This window comes from Tachysurus vachellii, chromosome 14, assembly GCF_030014155.1.
Source record: "Tachysurus vachellii isolate PV-2020 chromosome 14, HZAU_Pvac_v1, whole genome shotgun sequence".
NCBI lineage: Eukaryota > Metazoa > Chordata > Actinopteri > Siluriformes > Bagridae > Tachysurus > Tachysurus vachellii.
Window position 1 is genome coordinate 6,358,956 of NC_083473.1, and position 20,240 is coordinate 6,379,195.

General features: G+C 38.3%; 1 protein-coding gene across 3 annotated transcripts in view; it reads left to right on the forward strand.

Annotated features, from left to right (window-relative positions):
- gabrb2a (gamma-aminobutyric acid type A receptor subunit beta2a) overlaps nucleotides 1-20,240 on the forward strand; it is a 57,079-nt gene that overhangs the window by 20,652 nt on the left and 16,187 nt on the right. For all 3 annotated transcript variants that reach the window (XR_009649543.1, XM_060887408.1, XM_060887409.1), the window contains exon 5: nucleotides 16,188-16,270. Coding sequence is in view for 2 of the 3 variants with exons in the window: in XM_060887408.1 (XP_060743391.1) it covers nucleotides 16,188-16,270 (83 nt within the window). In the remaining variant the exon portion in view is untranslated. The remainder of the gene's footprint in view (nucleotides 1-16,187; nucleotides 16,271-20,240) is intronic.

Below are 20,240 nucleotides of genomic sequence, written 5' to 3' on the forward strand. Positions count from 1 at the left end.
ACGTTTTCTCCTTTCTGATGTTGGGGGTTTAGTGAAAAAACTTGTCATGCTGCTTGAAATGGGGTGCAGCATGTGTGTGTGTGTGTATGTGTGTGTGTGTGTGTGTGTTTGCATGTTTTAAAGGGGAATGATTGCCTGTTACTCCACAGACACACTGCTTCCTAAGCATTTAATTACCAGGAGATGCTCAGTTTGCCTATCAGACACCAGAAGGTAGATGTGATTATCCTGCTCCTATACCATCTCTGTTAATATCCTATTCAGGTAAAAACTAACAGGCCCTGACATGCAGCTAGTCAAAACGCAGACAGTCTGCTCTCACTAGGGGTGTGTATCTCTCCTTATGAGATTAGGAACCACATCTCAGTCAGATGTAAGAAATAAATATTTAAAGCAGACAGTGATTCAATATGGCTTAGAGATGTTTTCAACAAGACACAGTGGAATTCATTATTGTACAGACAACTAGAGTTTAATTTTCAAAAACTGGTGGCTTTAAAAGGTGGAAGGCCATTTTCTTCCTTCAGGTGAACTGACATTCACAAAAAACCCCACCTCCTTCAGGGGGATTGACCGTCACATAAGCCCCACCTCTTTCAGGTGAACTGACAGTCACATAAACCCCACCTCTTTCAGGTGAACTGACAGTCACATAAACCCCACCTCTTTCAGGTGAACTGACAGTCACATAAACCCCACCTCTTTCAAGTGAACTGACAGTCACATAAACCCCACCTCTTTCAGGGGGGCTTGATAGTCACATAAACCCCACCTCTTTCAGGGGGATTGACAGTCACATAAACCCCACCTCTTTCAGGTGAACTGACCATCACATAAATCCCACCTCTTTCAAGTGAATTGACAGTCACATAAACCCCACCTCTTTCAGGGGAACTGACAGTCACATAAACCCCACCTCTTTCAGGTGAACTGACAGTCACATAAACCCCACCTCTTTCAGGTGAACTGACCATCACATAAACCCCACCTCTTTCAGGTGAACTGACCATCACATAAACCCCACCTCCTTTAGGTGAACTGACAGTCACATAAACCCCACCTCTTTCAGGGGGATTGACAGTCACATAAACCACAACCGGTACACCCTAGACAAGATTCCCAGTCTATCACACAATCTCACACACACTCACACACTACAGACAATTTAGAGATGATATCCTACAATGCATGTCAATTTGATCCCCCAAGAACAAGCCAGTTGGGATGGTGGGGAAAAATCTCCCTGAGACAATATGAGGAAAAAACCTTGAGAGAAACCAGAATCAAAAGGTAACCCGTCATCATCTGGGTGACACATGATGGCTTGACTGGCAGTCTCACAAGCCACACCTCCTACAGGGGTCTGAATATGGATCAGTTTTTTTTCACAAAAATGAAACTTTCTATTTTAAACATCACGAAACAAGCAAAAGAACAGAGGAATTTTTACTCTTTATTGACACTGCAGTAAAAATGGTAAAGAAAATATGCCATAAATCTTTGAGAGGATAGTTTTATTATATATTGAGTATAAATTAAATTTTATGATGTAAAATTAAGGTATCTAAACCTCACAGTGTAGTGATTATATAACTGCAATACAGCAACAAAAACACAGTTTTTCTGCAGTGGCCATTACATACTGTATTCAGACCAATTGATAAATTTTTACATCCCTAACTGTAAATTACTGCAGAACACAAGCACTCCACTCTCGCTGATAAAACTCACGTCTTTCTCTTTTATCTGATTTTCCTTTTTGCATACATTTTTAATGCACTACATTCATCACCCCGTGTGCTTCATTGTTCTTTTTTCGAAAAGACTCAGGAATAATGCGACGTACCAAAATGACACATTATTTATTCGGGAAAGTGTGAAGATGACACATGGAGGTGTGAGTGGGCTGGATAGTGTGTTTGAGTTGCTTTTTGGGGTTTGCGAAGATTAGACAGAGCTTGCACAAACACACCGCTATTTATAGTGGCCAAAAGTCCCTTTGTGTAATCTACCATTTAGGCGCTATTAAACAAGCCGCCTTGTTTTGTTGTGGCCAGACGCAAGGAAGAAGAGAAAGATGACAGTCAGTGCCGAGAGGGACCGCTGGGTAGAGACCAGCGAGATTAGTACCTCTGTCTGTTTTTTTTTTTTTTTTCAGAGCATCAGTTCAGTCAATAGTGGTTTTAGCACGACAGGAACTGACTGTGAGATTAGGCTTCAGACCAATATTGAGTTTTTCAGTGTTGTTGAAACAGACATGTTTAACTTTGTAATATTTTGACAGAAATAATATTTGGATATTTGAGGGTTGTTTCTGCTGTTGCATGGATGAATATAATCAGTGGTCAAAGTGTCAAGGCCAGTCTAGGTCTCTAATATATACAGATAACTCAAGAATTATTGGCTCCCTTTTTAGAGAATAGGCAAAAATACTAGGCTCATACTAGGATCCGTTTATCAGGCTGTTAGTAAAGCTGTGAAGATTTTTTCATGGGCTAAGCAAAACAAAAATGAAAAAAGTGACACCAAACTGATTTTCTTCATTCTTGTATATATATATTATAATGTCAATAAATGCCAATTAAGCACAGGTTTATGATGCAGCCGATTTACATTTAGTGACTGCAACAATACTCCATAACAAGCAAAAATCTCAGAGAGGTGAAAATGTCAAAATGATGATTAAACAGTGGGTTTGGTTTCCTCGTAAGCATGACATGCATTGTGTCTTTCAGAAATGCAGCCACTCAGACAGTGCAGCATTTCAGCTATCACAGACACACAGTAACTCCTCCATCCTTTTATAGGGTGCCATTACTTTCGTCCTCATTGGATGGCTAGTCTTTTTGTCTTAATTTATGGATGTATTTACTTTTGCTTTCTTTCATGTCATTACATAAATCTAGTAAAATCAAAAAGAAAAAAAAATGAACACTTCCCATCCTTCTGACAACATAAGAACTTTTCGAATGCATATTTGGCAAAAATATTGGCGTCCCCTATTCACAAATCAGACCAAACTTGAGTTTCACGTTGCTGAACAGGCATGTTTTGCTTTGCGATATTTTGACAGAACTCCTATTTGCGTGTTTGTGGGTTATTTTTGCCGACGACAAATGTAATCATTGGCTAAGACTGCTCCTCTCAGATAGAAGCTGGCAGCGCTTGACGAAAACACAGTGAGCCATCCAAGATGGCAAATCATCCATGTCATGCATCATGTGCCAGCGTCCACATTGCCATGTCAAAATAAACGATGCTAAAGTGGTGTCACTTGACTGAAGACTTACAGAAGCCTGGAGCTGCTCTATTTCTGCATTCTCCTAGCTGGCTTTTATCATAGTGTGCTAATTGTTACATGATAATTCACAATGCTTATCGACTTGGTTGATTCAGCTGTGTATGTGGCATGCTTTGTCATGGGTGACCAGTAGATGTGTCTACATCTCAAGCACACCGTCATAATAAAATGCTAGTCCAGAGCCCTTTTGTGTGCAAGCCTCAGTAAACAAGGTCATTTGGAATAAAGGTGCACAGCATGCCTAGGGCTATACACCAAACCTTGTGTGAACTCTGAAAAACGCAGCACTGCAGAAGAACATGCAGAAGGGAAACACAGCCGCTTGAACGAGCTAGAGTCTGCACAGATAATTATTAAAGAGCAGAAGTGGGGTCACTTAGGCACAGTACTGGTGTTTCCTCTTTGTGCTGTAAAACGGACTTTTTAAAGATATTGTTACAACCCGTTCGATCGGTTAACGTGAGGCGAATAGTGGCGACGTGAATTGAGGTTTTTAAAATAACTCAAGAAAAAACAGCTACTAGATTTAGCATTTGAATTCAAATTAAAATTTAATTCCCAATTGAAAATGTACACCTTAAATGTCCAGGTAGCTATAAGGGCATAACATACAAGGTGCAACTGATAGCTGTATATAGAGGCTGGTAAAGTGTTTAAAATATTTTATATTTTATAATAATATAGTTACGTGAGCATATCTACACAATTTATATTAGCTAGCTTAACGCTTTAATATACAAATAGGGTTTAAGGTCTGACATTGCTGAAAATAAGTTACAAACACAAGTTATTCTCTTAATATTGATGACAGTTGTTATGAAATATGCTACTTTGCTAGCATTGGGTTAACATTGGCTTGTTTTCCATGAAAAGAGCTCCTTTGACAACATTTTCTTAGTAGTTTATACACACTGACACAACACTGGAAGGCAGTTAACATGACATGGACACAATGCTGACACAAAGTCGACAAACAGTGACATAATGTTGATACAACATTGGTACAACATTGACATAACATGACATCGATATTGAAACGGCATTGAGACGAGAGTGACATCACTGACAATATTAAAATTATGTTTACACAATATTGACAACACTGGAACATTGGCATGATGTTAATGCAGCATTTTTTACAACAGTGAACCAAGACTGACACAAAATAGACATGACATTGAAATTAATTAAAATAACGTGACATTGTTGGCACAATATTGACATGATGTTGGAACGACTCTAACATGATTTTTGCAACAACATTGACGTAACATTGAGACAATGTTGATATGACATTGACAACAGACAGTGCAGTATGAGATTAACACAACACTGACACAATATTGGTTTGACATTAACACAACACTGACAACATTGGAATGAAGTTAACTAAACACTGGAAAAACATTGAGACAACATTGGTATGATATTAAAACAACAGTGACACAACATTGGTACAACATTGAAACACAAGTATGACACTGACGCAACACTGGCATGACATTAACACAACACTGAAACAACAATGGCATGGTGTTGACACAACATTGGTGCAACATTGATACAACATTGGTATGACATTAACACAACACTGACACAACATTGGTATGACATTAACACAACACTGACAGGACATTGGTATGACATTAACACAACACTGACAGGACATTGGCATGATGTTGACACAACATTGGTACACCATTGACACAACATTGGTATGACATTAACACAACACTGACGCAACATTGTTATGACATTAACACTACACTGACGCAACATCGGTATGACATTAACACAACACTGACACAACATTGGTATGACATTAACACAACACTGACACAACATTGGTATGACATTAACACAACACTGACACAACATTGGTATGACATTAACACAACACTGACAGGACATTGGCATGATGTTGACACAACATTGGTACACCATTGACACAACATTGGTATAACATTAACACAACACTGATGCAACATTGGTATGACATTAACACAACACTGACGCAACATTGGTATGACATTAACACAACACTGACGCAACATTGGTATGACATTAAAACAACACTGACGCAACATCGGTATGACATTAACACAACACTGACACAACATTGGTATGACATTAACACAACACTGACACAACATTGGTATGACATTAAAACAACACTGACGCAACATCGGTATGACATTAACACAACACTGACACAACATTGGTATGACATTAACACAACACTGACACAACATTGGTATGACATTAAAACAACACTGACGCAACATCGGTATGACATTAACACAACACTGACACAACATTGGTATGACATTAACACAACACTGACGCAACATCGGTATGACATTAACACAACACTGACACAACATTGGTATGACATTAACACAACACTGACGCAACATCGGTATGACATTAACACAACACTGACACAACATTGGTATGACATTAACACAACACTGACGCAACATCGGTATGACATTAACACAACACTGACACAACATTGGTATGACATTAACACAACACTGACACAACATTGGTTTGACATTAACGTAACACTGACACAACATCGGTATGACATTAACACAACACTGACGCAACATCGGTATGACATTAACACATCCCTGACACAACATTGGTATGACATTAACACAACACTGACGCAACATCGGTATGACATTAACACAACACTGACACAACATTGGTATGACATTAACACAACACTGACGCAACATCGGTATGACATTAACACAACACTGACACAACATTGGTATGACATTAACACAACACTGACGCAACATCGGTATGACATTAACACAACACTGACACAACATTGGTATGACATTAACACAACACTGACACAACATTGGTATGACATTAACATAACACTGACACAACATTGGTATGACATTAACGTAACACTGACACAACATTGGTATGACATTAACGTAACACTGACACAACATTGGTATGACATTAACGTAACACTGACACAATGATGACACTGAGATGAGAATGATATGGAAACAATACTGACATGATGCTGACACAACATTTAGACAATGTTGATATGACATTAACACACTATTGCTACGATGTTGGTACAATCCTGACACGACATTGACACAAAGTTGAGTCAACATTGACAAGATGTTGACAACATTGTCTCCATGGTAACATACTATAGTAAGGTTTCAGAGGATGATCAGGGCATATTGTACAGAGCATATTGTACTGAACTCAGTAAAGGAGGAGAAAACTGTCAAGAATAAAATATAACCTGACCTTCACTTCCATATGTGGATGGAAATGAGCTGGAAAAGGAAGAGGAATTAAAGCAAACAGGAGAGATTAAGAATTACAGATAAGCACCACGAACAGAAAGATACCAATAGAGGTTAGAAATAAGGGAGAAATGGGACAGAAATGAAAGAAATAACCAAGAAAAAAAGAGAAGAAGATGGAGAATTAGAGATAACAACCAGGAGCCAGAGAGTGAAGATTAAGATTCAGAAGAGCAAGTGTGGAATGTAATGAGAGAGGAAAGAGGAGACAGACTGAGAGCAAGAGAAACTAAGGGATTGAGAGAGAGAGAGAGAGAGAGAGAGAGAGAGAGAGAGAGAGAGAGAGAGATTGCATTGATATGGACAGGGAAGAGACATGGAGAAAATGGAGACGTGAGAAGTGAGAATTAAAGGTAGTCAAAGAGAGAAGAAAATGTGGAAAGTGATGCAGAGAGGTGAAGCGCAGAAGCCAAATGACTATTAAAACAATATGAGAGAGATGCAGAAAGAGAGACAAGAGATAAAGAAGAGGAGGGAAGCAAATATCAGATTAATAAATGGAAAGGAGTGGTACATTGTACCACAGATAGTTTAAATCTGGCCATGGGATATTCTGGGAGTATTTACATCAGTTGCAGATTATACAGTATTTCCATGTAGTTCCATATATTTCCACTATAGTCAACTTTGACTTGCTTATTTTTCCCCACATTTCAACAATTTAATAATTTGTGCTGCTTTAAAAAGCCTAGATTCAGAAACACAAACATTTAAACTGCAGTTAAAGCTCTGCAGCATTACTGTTAGTCTAGCTAGACAGCCAGTGTTTGTTAGCTAGCCTGTATTTCAAACAGATACCCTATAAACAGTGAGAGGATATACTGTAAGTATTCAGGCACTGTGAGAATCCAGCAATGAGAATCATCACAATAATCACATTATATATCTTTTGACCTTGTTCTTGTAAATATGATCTAAAATGTGTATCCCTAAGTGTTAAAGAATTCAGACACTATAGACACAATCTTTAACTTTCTAGATTTAAATGCTGTAAAAGAATTCTCAGTGAAGGTAACATTATGAAAGAAATTGTTATTAGCTGAGAATATTTCAGTCAACAAGTAGCAATCATAGTGAAGGTGCTTTCTAAAGTTCTCAGGGACAACACTACTAATCCTTGCTTGAAAAACATTGGATTTATGTTGACACAACATTGGTACAACATTGACACAACACCGACACACCATTGGCATGATATTGACAACATTGTTACAACATTCACCCAACATTGGTACAACATTAACACAACACCGACACACCACTGGCATGATACTGACAACATTGACCCATCATTGGTACAACATTAGCACAACATCGACACAACATTGGCATGCTATTGACAACATTGTTACAACACTGACTCAACATTGGTACAACATTATTATGGCATTTACACAATGCTGACAACATTGATACAACATTGACAACATTGACACAACACTGATATGACATTACCACAACAATGACACAACATTGGCATGATGTTGACAACATCGGTACAACATTGACACAGCATTGACAAAACATTATGACATTAACACAACACTGACAACATTGACATTACACTGACACAACATTTTTATGACATTAACACAACACTGACAACATTGACACAACACTAACACAACATTTTTATGACATTAACACAACACTGACAATATTGGTACAACATTGACAACATTTTTATGACATTAACACAACACTTTTTTGTTAAAAGCGCAAAACAAATTGAACTGAATTGAATTCTCTGGTCAGATGAACCCAAAATAGAGCTGTTGTTGCATGCCATTTAGAAAAAAGAAGGTTTTTGAGTATGACCATTCTCACAGTGAAGCATGGGGGTGGGAGCATCAGGATATACAGTAGGGCTGCTTCTCTGCAAACGATGTTGGTGAATTTATGTCACCGAAGGGGAAAATAAATAGAGCAATATACTGGGGCATTAAGTGAATCTGTGGAGAAGACAGACATTACAACAAGACAACAACCCCGACTATACAGACAAAATGACTCAAGAAGTCTTTGTATGGCCTGGATAACCTCCTGAGATTACAGTATGTTGTACGGTTGTAAATATTAACGGTAATTATCTGCCAACTCAGCTGACAGCACGAACACATTTAAATGTTTTTAACCGTAGACTCAAGAACAGAATAGCAACGAGAAAAGAGATGGTAAATAAAGGCAGAGAAAACAGATATAAAGGTTAGTAAGGGAAGTAGTTAGAGGGTAATTAAGAGAAAAAAAGAAACTAAATAATAGAAAGAAGAGGTGGTCTTAAAACAGATGAGAAACGAAAGATTGGGATAGAAAAGACAGAAGATTGAGATGGAGAGAAGTCCTGAGATGAGTGGGATGCAAGACGAAGAAATAGTCAGAAATATCGTTGAAGGGGGAAAGAAGAGAGGATGTAGCAGTGACAGAAACAGCGAGTGAGGGTGAGAGAAATGGAGAACGAGGAAGAGAGAGATGAGGGCTGAGACACTGTTACGCCATCCAGGTGAGTGTCAGAAAACACTTTTAAAAAGAGCAGCTTGTCATTCAACACCGCTTTCCTTGCCATGGCAACCGCTTTCTCCTCAACCTCACACACAAGCATGGAGATGTTAACGGATGATGACAATGATGACGATGTAGCTACTGCTATAAATAGGTCGTTATTTTTACCTCTGCCATCTTGGCCTAATTTCCTTATTTCCCCAGTGCTTCCTGTGGACTTGTGATTATTGGGAGGTGGATTAGAAGGCACAGGAGGGCTGCAGGGTTTCAGCCTGATGCTTTCAGGTCACACGCGGCTACAGGGGGACGCAAATCATACTCATTTTTGCATTCAACCTATTCGCATACTGGGCTTCTGAATCTCCATTGAAATGAAAGCATGCTCTTTTGACTGTGGCTGTTTAAAGGGAAAAAGCAAACCCTTGCATGCTTCATGTCTTATTATAATGTCAATAAATAACTTTTGGTTCAAGTTGTTGTCATGGAAACATAAGGATGAGGCCTGCAAGCCTTTGGCATCACTGGGTCTTGCTTTTAGACACAGAGCATTTTGGCTCAGAGCCACAGTTCTTTTGTGATGGGGAAAAAAATCATAATGGTTTCAGCATCGACACCAAAATGTGCCCATTCTTGAGTGTTGATGATAACAACCTGATTCTGTCAAACAAATATTGTACATCATTAGTAAAAAATGCAAATTAGTCTAGAAATGTCCAAGGATTTTTAAACAATATAAACTATCACTAAATGTGTAAAAGATACCAAAGGGAAAGTGGAGTTAAAATCTTTCTTTACAATCAGAGATCTACAGGCAGATTAAGAAAACAGGGGAAACCAGACCAAAACCACAGGAAATCCAGAAAGCCAAGAAGACCATCGGGAAGTAATGCTTAGAATTTAAAAAGGAGAAGGATCGCAAAACATACTAAAGAACAAGAAGAAATGGTTCTTTATATTCACTGAGGTTTTCAGATAAAAGCAGGAAACAGATGCTTAGAAGCTACACTTGATTCCAGCTGTTAATCAGTTGATCTTAGCTTTCAGTGGTTACAGTGGTGGCTCAAGTGGTTGTTGATTGGAAGATCAGAGTACAAGCCCCAGCACTGCCAAGCTGCCACTATTGGGCCCTTGTGCAAGGCCCTTAACCCTCATTGCTCCAGGGGTGCTATATCATGGCTGACCCTGTGCTCTGATCCCAACCTCCAAATTTGGGATATGCAAAGAAAGAATTTCGCTGTGCTGTAATGTATATGTGACAAAATAAAGGATTCTGTTCTAGTAGTCTCAGTTGTGGCTTTTGCTTGGTAGGGATTAAAACCTGCACCCACATCGGCCCTTGCCAGATAAGATTGGACAAACCTGCCATAGCTCAGGTGTTAACAATCAGATTTCTTGAAATGCTGACTGACTAAAAACTTAAAAGAACTACATTGAAGTCACTGGCATTAATATATTTTTTTTTTTATCAGTAAACTCATTAGAACTAGAAATGACTCGAATTTTTTATTCATATTTTATGTTTACATTTACAGCATTCAGCAGACACACTTATCAGGGGCGACTTACAGAAGTGCTTTGATGCTGGTCTTCTTTGTTCCTGGATGGATGGAGGATCCAGTCAAGCTGTGCTAGAGGTTCAAAGGGAATGTGCATGTGCATTAGAGTAGGGTTTGATGAGAGCCTTCAGGTAAATGGGGGCTGGACTGCTTTTGGCTTTGTAAATGAGCTTCAGTGCTTTATAGCTGATGTGGGCAGTTACCAGAAGCCAGAAAAGGAAAAGTAATGGGGTGTGGTGTCTGAGAACTTAGAAAGCTTTGTGCAGCTACATTATGATTCAGTTTCACAGGTCCAGCCTTGAGATAACAAAAGTCTGAAAAAGTACCCAAGAGGCCTCAGAACAAATACTTACATAAATCCAGTAAGAGCTGCTCCATATCTGTAGCCTGAGGCAGGATGCAAGGGTGTAGCAGCATGTGTATTTTTTGGGGAGTGAATCCATTATATATATATCATGGGTCAATAGACTGGTAAACAATGTTAAGTCCAACTGGTAATATCACAAGCAGAAACAAAGAACACAGAAATTATATTTAGAAACATTAGAAAGGGAAATAATTGTGTTAAAGCCTGTTAAGGCCTTTCATGGAACGCAGACACATCAGGGTATAAACAGGCTAAATAATATAATAATAATAATAATATATTATTATATTAATATAATAATAATTTGGGGCTAAAACAAAACAGGTTGGACATAATATGTAACAGACCAATAGAACGAGAGGGGCGGAGACAAAACCAAAGCAGGCAGATGGGAAAACATTTACGTTTGAACATGTACAGCATTTGGCAGACCACCTTATCCAGAGTGACTTACATTTTATCTAATTTTATACAGCGGAGCAATTGAGGGTTAAGGACCTTGCTCAGGGGCCCAACAGTGACAGTGGACCTACAGTAGGATTCTGACTTACTGTATAACCTTCTAATTGGTAGTCCAACACCTTAACCACTGAGCTACTACATCCATCCAAACAAAACAAACAAAAGTGCAAGGTAAAAAGCAAACCTGTGACAAAATATCCAAACTCTGACTATCTTCAAATGAATAAATTTATTTATTTACCTTATCTACTGTACAGTAGCTGTTCAAGCTAATAATATAACAAAATAATACCTATATCTATATCTAATTTGCTCATGTATTATTATTTCATTTCGGTTTTTAAATCAAATCAAATGAAATCAAATCAAATTTTTATTTGTCACATACACATACATACAGGGTACGATATGCAGTGAAATGCTTTATGCAACTGTATAAGAATAAAAAAAATATAAAAAGTATAAAAAAGCAAGAAATTAAATAAGAATAAAATAATAAAAAGTATAAACTATATAAGAAAACTATATAAAAATATGAAAATATAGATGAAGAAATAATGTATATACATATGCATAAATATACCTATACATAAATGTGTATTTAAATGTGGTATTTAAAGATTGTCCTTAAAGTGTCCAGGTGCAGTATGGTGTGTAAATAGTGTATAAAGTGGCACTGTGCTGTGCAAGTCCAGAGTTAAAGTGTCCTTAGAATGTTCAGGTGAAGTATGGTGTGTAAATAGTATGTGGAGTGTATAAGGTGTATAAAGTGGCACTGTGCTGTGCAAGTCCAGAGTTAAAGTGACAGTGACAGTCCAGAATTAAAGTGCCATTGCAAAAAAAAAAAAGGGGGGGGGGGGGCATAGAACAGTGGGGATGGAGAGAGAGGTCCAGTGTTAGATCCTGGGTGTCTCCTGGTTTAAGATCCGAATAGCCTGCTGGAAGAAGCTTCTCCTCATCCTCTCTGTGTTTGCTTTCAGGGAGCAGAAGCATTTTGGTTTGGTTGATAAAATGTTTTGCTTTAAATTTATTATACAGCAAAACGTCTTACGACATGCCGCGTCCTCCTACATTCATAATGCTTATTCTTAATAAAACAGTGACGACGCTATAAATCTATACGACAAATATATAATATCCGAATCTCTCCACACTGATTTCTGCACTTAGGTTAACTATCCAATAATGTAACCGCCCTTTGTTTATAGCTATATCAATTCCTTCAGGTCTTATTATCAGATGTTATTACTTTTTCTGCATTGTTGTAATATTCATTCATTCATTCATTCATCTTCTACCGCTTATCCGAGCTACCTCGGGTCACGGGGAGCCTGTGCCTATCTCAGGCGTCATCGGGCATCAAGGCAGGATACACCCTGGACGGAGTGCCAACCCATCACAGTGTTGTAATATTAAGCTTCAAATCAAATCCTGTGATAAGCTGAAATACGAGTGTGATTTGGGTATTAGATTTGAGTATTTTACCCACAGATGCATTCATATTAACCAGCGTTCTCAATTATTAAAGATAAGCGGCTCTAGATTAATTTAATTCCGAGGCACAGGAGTTTATGAAACCCTTTTTACTGTAAAATGGTATCTTTTTTTTTTTTTTACAACACAATAAAACGGCATTAATGAGTTAATGCGTCACTCTGCAGTTCACTTAACCCTTAGCGTGAGATAAGCACTGAATAGTTAGTTGTCGTGTTCTGCTCTGTTCTGTGCTATTAACCATTTTTATTACAAAACAATAGAAAGGAGAGCGCTTATTTTTGAATATTCTTCATTTCAAGTGATATAGAGCCAGAAATCGCAGTCACATGCTTCCAGATCCTCCTAAAGGCAAGTGTGCATGAAGATCAGAGTGGAAATAAGAAATGGATGAATCTTAATAAAGTAATGACTCCTTTTGTAAATACATCATGTATTTATGTAATAGTCTAAATAATGTCTAAACATTCTGAACATCATATCCAATTTAGCCAAATTTGAAAAATAGTTTATAAAGAAGAGCTGCGTATTAGAGTAGAAGATTATTGTATTATAGCCTCACTGCTCCAGGGTCCCTGGTTCAATCTTGTGCTTGAGAAACTGTTTGTTTGGAGTATCTGTGTGATAGGATTCTCTAGAAGTCATTACAAAAAAAAACCCCAACTGGGAAATATTTTGAGGCCAGTATAATGATTTTTTCTGAGTCATGAAGGAAAAAAATAATAGAAAAAAATCTTTGATGCTAATTATCAACGTTTTACATTGCCCTGAATTACTAATGACCTCTGTTGAGTGAACAAATGTTACTCTTTGACATATATAAGCCAATATTCCATTGATTTGTTTGTCTTTCTTGATGTTGTGTAATCATGGGTCAGTGTGCTGACTTTTCCATTTAGCTCCACAGAGTTATTAGCACACCTACTGGTTGTCGTTATTTTGGCTGTTCGCTGTTCAGGGTCACCACAGCAGATCATCTGGTCCACATATTTGATTTGATACAGGTTTTACATCAGATGTCCTTCCTAAAGTGACGTGACATATGGCTAAGTATGGTGACCTATACTCAGAATTCATTCTCTGCATTTAACCCATCCAAAGTGCACACACACAGCAGTGAACACACACACACACCATAAACACACACCTGGAGCAGTGGGCAGCCATTTATGCTGCGGCGCCCGGGGAGCAGTTGGGGGGTTCGGTGCCTTGCTCAAGGGTACCTCAGTTGTGGTATTGCTGGCCCGAGAGGTTAACCATTGGGCCACGGTCAGAGTGCAGGGTCAGCCATTGTGCGGCACCCCTGAAACAGGTGAGGTTAAGGGCCTTGCTCAAGGACCCAACGTAGATGTCTCAGCAGCTTGTGGGCTTGAACCCCAACCTTCTGATTAGGAACCCAGCACCTAGACCGCTGGACCATCACGTCCTCACAATGCAACCCTCCCATTTTATCTTTGCTTGGGATTGGCACTAAAGGTTAACTCTCCCTGCCTGGGGCTCGAACGCAGGCCACAGAACTAAGAGTGCGGGATCCTGCTGACCACCAGGAGGCTATTAGTGCACCTACAGGTTAAATATGTGAAATGTAACAGGCATTATTAAAGGCCCATTGGGGCAGGACATACACTTCCCTATTATCGGGGGAGGGACAGTGGACAGAACAGATAATAGGGTTGCCAAATTGAAGTAGTTTAAACATATTCAGATGCCACCAAGGTTTGTTTTTCCCCAATATCATTGGAATTAAATCTAAAGTGCAGATAATACACGTTTGTTGCAAATATTGTAAAGAATGGAAGAAGGAATGGGAAATTATGGAGTGGATATTGTTCGTACATCAGGAATGAGTCACCAGGGTGACCTTGTTTCCTACACAAAGAAAAGAAGTGAAAAAAGAGTTCATGTCGCTTTTCCAGTGTTTTATGTGGTGTTTGAGAAGGAAATGGTAAATGATAAACACCACGAATGTAGTTCTGCTTATGTGCACACTCAAGCCATGTTGAACAAAGGTACTATATCTAAATCGGCTCAAAAGGTGCTGCTAGACTGAACGCTGGAGGACATAACATACAGTAAGTCAGCTGTAAAAGCCTTTCAGCTTCATTTCTTTTAAGGAAAAATAAAACTAGCTATGAAAAAATCTATGATCACGAGCGGCTGCTGGATGCTGCTCGAGATACAGTGTTTTGCTGTTGTTGCTACGGTGATGTGAGAGACTTGTTGAATGTCTGATGGCAGACTGCAGTCCTGCAGAACAAGGCGTGCCGAGGCTTGTTCCAACCGGTCGTTTGAATTTATTAGCTGAACAGATTCGTGTATGAAGCTTCATGTTGAGTTCCTTATTTTTTTTTTTCTTATGACATGAAAGTAGATTTAGAGCAGTGCTAGACTATATTCTGACAGCCATATTTTCAGGGCTACATCGTTTCTGTAGACGTTAAATAAAAGTGTCACGGAACGCACTGTTTATGGTTAGTTTATTTTCAAACTTATATATCCTGATACCTAGCGTGTGCCGTAGAAATGTTGTGATGTGATTTTTCTTTTCATTTCACTCACTTCTGAGTGAGAGAACGCATTCTGACCTGGAAAGAAGAGCTCTGTTAAAAAACAATCTGCTTCAGCTCCTGTTAAAAAGAAGGTCTTATTTCATTCTCTGTTTTCTAAAATCCCGACGTGCTCCGCATGGTGGGCGCTCCGGATGAGCGGGCCTCCCACAGCACGAGGATATTGAGCAATAAAATTGCAACACACTTCATCGCTTTTCTTTAACGTCACCACGTTTCACTTTTAAGGACAAATTCCCAGCCTGTAGTTATTTAGCCGTCGCCAGCAGCGATCAGTTCAACGCATTAGAGAAGGTCTATGTGTCCGACCCCATCTACTCTCCCTGTGCTTAAGTGAATTCAGCAGTGACTCCAGGTCATAGAGGAGTATGGGGATGAGTGTGTGTGTGTGTGTGTGTGTGTGTGTGTGTGTGTGTGTGTGTGTGTGTGTGTGTGTGTTGAAAAGAGAGAGAGAGGAGAAAACCAGGGGAGGTGAGAAGAGGGGTACTTCAGAATTGCTCTTGTCCTTGGTGTCCTTGAATGGTGTCAGTAATAGGGTGTGTGTTTGTGTGTGTGTGTGTGTGTGTGTGTGTGTTCTGCATTCAGGATCACCACCACAGCAGCATGTATGATGGACCTGAGACGCTACCCACTGGATGAGCAGAACTGCACATTGGAGATTGAGAGCTGTGAGTAAACCAGTCTCCTTGCCTCCATCCTTCTGTCTCCACACACACACACACACACACACACACACACACGCACACACACACACAAGCCTGAGCTCAGACCTCTGACGCCTTTAGATTCCCTTTCACAATCATCCAGTCATTGATGAGGAGCTGTTTCCGGTGGCCTGGCCTACAGCCGCAGTAAATTAGAGCATTACAGCACTAATAAAAGCCCAACATCTTTGTGCTTATTAAGACGAAGGTCTTTTGAGTTTGGCTATTACTGTCTGTAATTGTGCTAATAAAAATTGAAAGGCATGGGTGATAGGATGATAGAGAAGTGGTCTCCTGTGTGTTTTATCAGCCCCTCTGGAGTAATGGATGTCCATTCGTGACGTGCTCGATGATGTGGCCCGTTTAATCAGCCACGCTTCAGAAGCATTAATCAGCACAAACCCCAGTGTCCTCAGACCCATGTCCCATTGTGTTACACTCTTTCCTCTCCCTTTTTCTTTTTTTACCTTTTTTTTTCCTTTTCTCTCTTTTTTCAGTCAAATATTTGAACCAATCACTCATGATATCAGACTTTTCACAAATCTCTGGTTCTGCTTGAATCAAATTAAATAAAGAAAATAAAGAATTAAGGTGGTGTGTGACATAATAGGAAAATAATTAATGGAGGCAATCAGATAAGAATATTTTGCCTAACCTATGCCCAAACTTGCCAATTAATAATAAAGTAATAAAGTCATTATTAATAATAACAACAATTTTATTAATGAAGGACACATTGTACTTTTTATTCAGTGTAAAATGCCATTTACAGTAATGTTGTGTTTTTTTAGATATTCTTCCCCGTTAGCTCATCTGCCACCCAATTCTCACCCACCAGACAGCTCTCCCTTATCATACACAGCTATAAGCTAACATACACCTGCTCATAGACAGACTCGAGGTAAATCTCTGCCCTCTTTCACAAACATGAGCTCATAAATGCTCACGAGTGGCTACGTGTGGCTGTGATTGACAAGGGAGAGAAAGTTTAACTCCCCCTACCAAGAAAGCATGGGCAAGTTTGCTCCCAAATCCTTAGACCATTGTTCAAAGCAGTGCCAGTGACACTCAGTACGCAAAAAAAGGGTTTTATATTTAATCATGTCAATCTATATACTCTTACATCCATACTGTAGTTAAGTTCATAGCAAATGGCATGAAATGAAAATCGACCATTTAAGATTTGATGCATATGAAGTTATTAAAGAACATTGATGTGCCTAAACAATGCAATATTTTTTTTCATATTTCTATAAAGTTTATTTTTGGAAAACTGCACTTTTTATATCTGATGCTGTGATTAAAACTATCCAAGTTAAATGATAGAAATGCTTTTCCATGCTACTGGTGTGGCACCCTGGTCTTTTAATCTCCTGGAGATGTAGATAGTGTACCATTCAAAAATAAATATGTGTTACATAAATAGACTGTAATTAGTTTTTTGAATAATCCTTTGAAAGTACACTGCATGCAATGTTCTGGGTGCAAAGCTACAGGTTTGCGGGTACACACAAATAAAAACAAGTATGAGATGTATACACTATGATATTGCCATTCTATTCCTCGCTTACAGTTTTTAATATGAAAGTGTGTGATGGATCAAATCAAACTATTTACACAGAGTGCAGTAGTGAGTGGGAAACATGACGCTATTCTATCCGAACCCCCTGCATTGAGCATGTAGTGACATCCTCCAGACACGCTAGTCACTTTCCAGACAGAAAGATCTCCATTACTGTTTATAACATTATGCAAATGTTAGTTTAGAATATTTAGAATATTTCGAATTCAAAATATTCAAAGTTCGAAACTGCAGAAGTGCAAGTGATCCAAAAAATCAACAATATCCAAAGCAATCAGCCAAAATGTTTAGCCAATCATACAGAGTTTCTGCATTTGTACCCACAGGCATTTATGGCCATTTGTAGCTTTTTATGTGGGTGTGATGATATCCTATCTAATGCATCCAGTCATGAGCGTCTGTGAGTTCATGTATGTTGAAGATGGTGAATAAAGCTTGTGTGATATGTTGCCCTGTGATGCTGCATGAGCAACAGCACAAAAAGATGCTTGTTGGCTTCAGGTGTCTTAAAGGAAGCACAGGTTTGCTTTCAAACCCTCCCCGGATTTTATTATGGGGGATTTGGCAGTAAATGAAAATGGGGAATAAAATCGGCCAAATATAAAAGAAAGAAAGAAAGAAAGAAAGAAAGAAAGAAAGAAAGAAAGAAAGAAAGAAAGAAAGAAAGAAAGAAAGAAAGGAAAAAATGACGAAAGTTAGTAAGAAAGAAAGAAAGAAAGAAAGAAAGAAAGAAAGAAAGAAAGAATGAAAGAAAGAAAGAAAGAAAGAAAGAAAGAAAGAAAAAAAGACACGAGGAAAGAAAGAAAAAAGAAAGAAAGAAAGAGAAAGAAAGAAAGAAAGAAAGACATGAGGAAAGAAAGAAAGAAAGAAAGAAAGAAAGAAAGAAAGAAAGACATGAGGAAAGAAAGAAAGAAAGGAAGACATGAGGAAAGAAAGAAAAAAGAAAGAAAGAAAGAAAGAAAGAAAGAAAGAAAGAAAGAAAGAAAGAAAGAAAGACATTAGGAAAGAAAGAAAAAAAGAAAGAAAGAAAGAAAGAGAAAGAAAGAAAGAAAGAAAGAAAGAAAGAAAGAAAGAAAGAAAGACATGAGGAAAGAAAGAAAGAAAGAAAGAAAGAAAGAAAGAGAAAGAAAGAAAGAAAGAAAGAAAGAAAGAAAGAAAGAAAGAAAGACATGAGGAAAGAAAGAAAAAAGAAAGAAAGAAAGAGAAAGAAAGAAAGAAAGAAAGAAAGAAAGAAAGAAGGAAAGAAAGAAAGAAAAACCACAAACAGACGATGACAAAACGCTTAAAAATCCCAAAAGCAGAAAACAGAACAGAACAAATGGGGAAAAGGTTTAAAAATGTAGACTTTAACAAGAGGAAACAATAATGAACAAAGAGTGATATAAACTGAGCGGTTTAGCCGGTGTAAATAATAATAATACACAGTGAGCTGGAAAGGGCTAAAGGTGGAGTTGTGGGAGTTCTGCATTGTTTATGGCGGGTTTGTACTATTTGTTTAGCTAACTAATGCTAGCTGAGTTCTTTCATTTGTAAAGAAATGTAAAGCTGCATTTTCATTTCTATTAACATAAGAAACCCCTAAATCTATTCAGTATTCATGCTCCTTCTCTCTGATCATCATTTATTTAAATTTAGATCTGTGTTCACTGCTATCTAGTTTCCAGAGAGAGTATCTCTAAGCTAACATTAGCTTGCTAGCCATACAATGTCAGGACTGGCCTTTTAATGTTGTACTCACAGTAATTCTATTTGTATCTACCCACAGTATTTAGTACTGAAGTCAGTAATTCCCGAATAAAAAGCAATAAGTAACTTAAGCACTTAAGCTAAGAGGGTTTGTATATTTAATGAACTGGATTTTATGTCTGGTAGAGGTTAACATCAGTTTGTGCTAATCTGGTTTATCTAGGTGGTTGGTAGATAAAGTTCACTGCTTTACTGCTTCAGGGCATGTGGAGTTTCACATGTTCTTTCTGTGTTTGCGTGGGTTTCCTCTGGATTCTCTGGTTTCCTCCCACATTGCCAAAAACATGGGTGGATTGGATTCACTAAAGTGCTCATGTAAGTGTGTGTGTGTATGTGTGTGTGTGTGTGTAATACCCAGAACCAGCGCAAGCCTGGTCAGGATGCAGAATTTACTGATCACGCTGTGTTCGGCTAGTTGAGCTTTAACATCATAAAATGCAACCATGAGCCAAAGAAACAAGTCTGGGTATTATAACGGTTTTATGTCATCTCTCATTGTTGCCTTATATCTGAATGCATGCTACATATATGAAAGCAAAAAATCTCATACACTTGCACTTTTTGTTGTGTTAAAGAGTGTTGACACAATTTTTTAATCAAGAAATC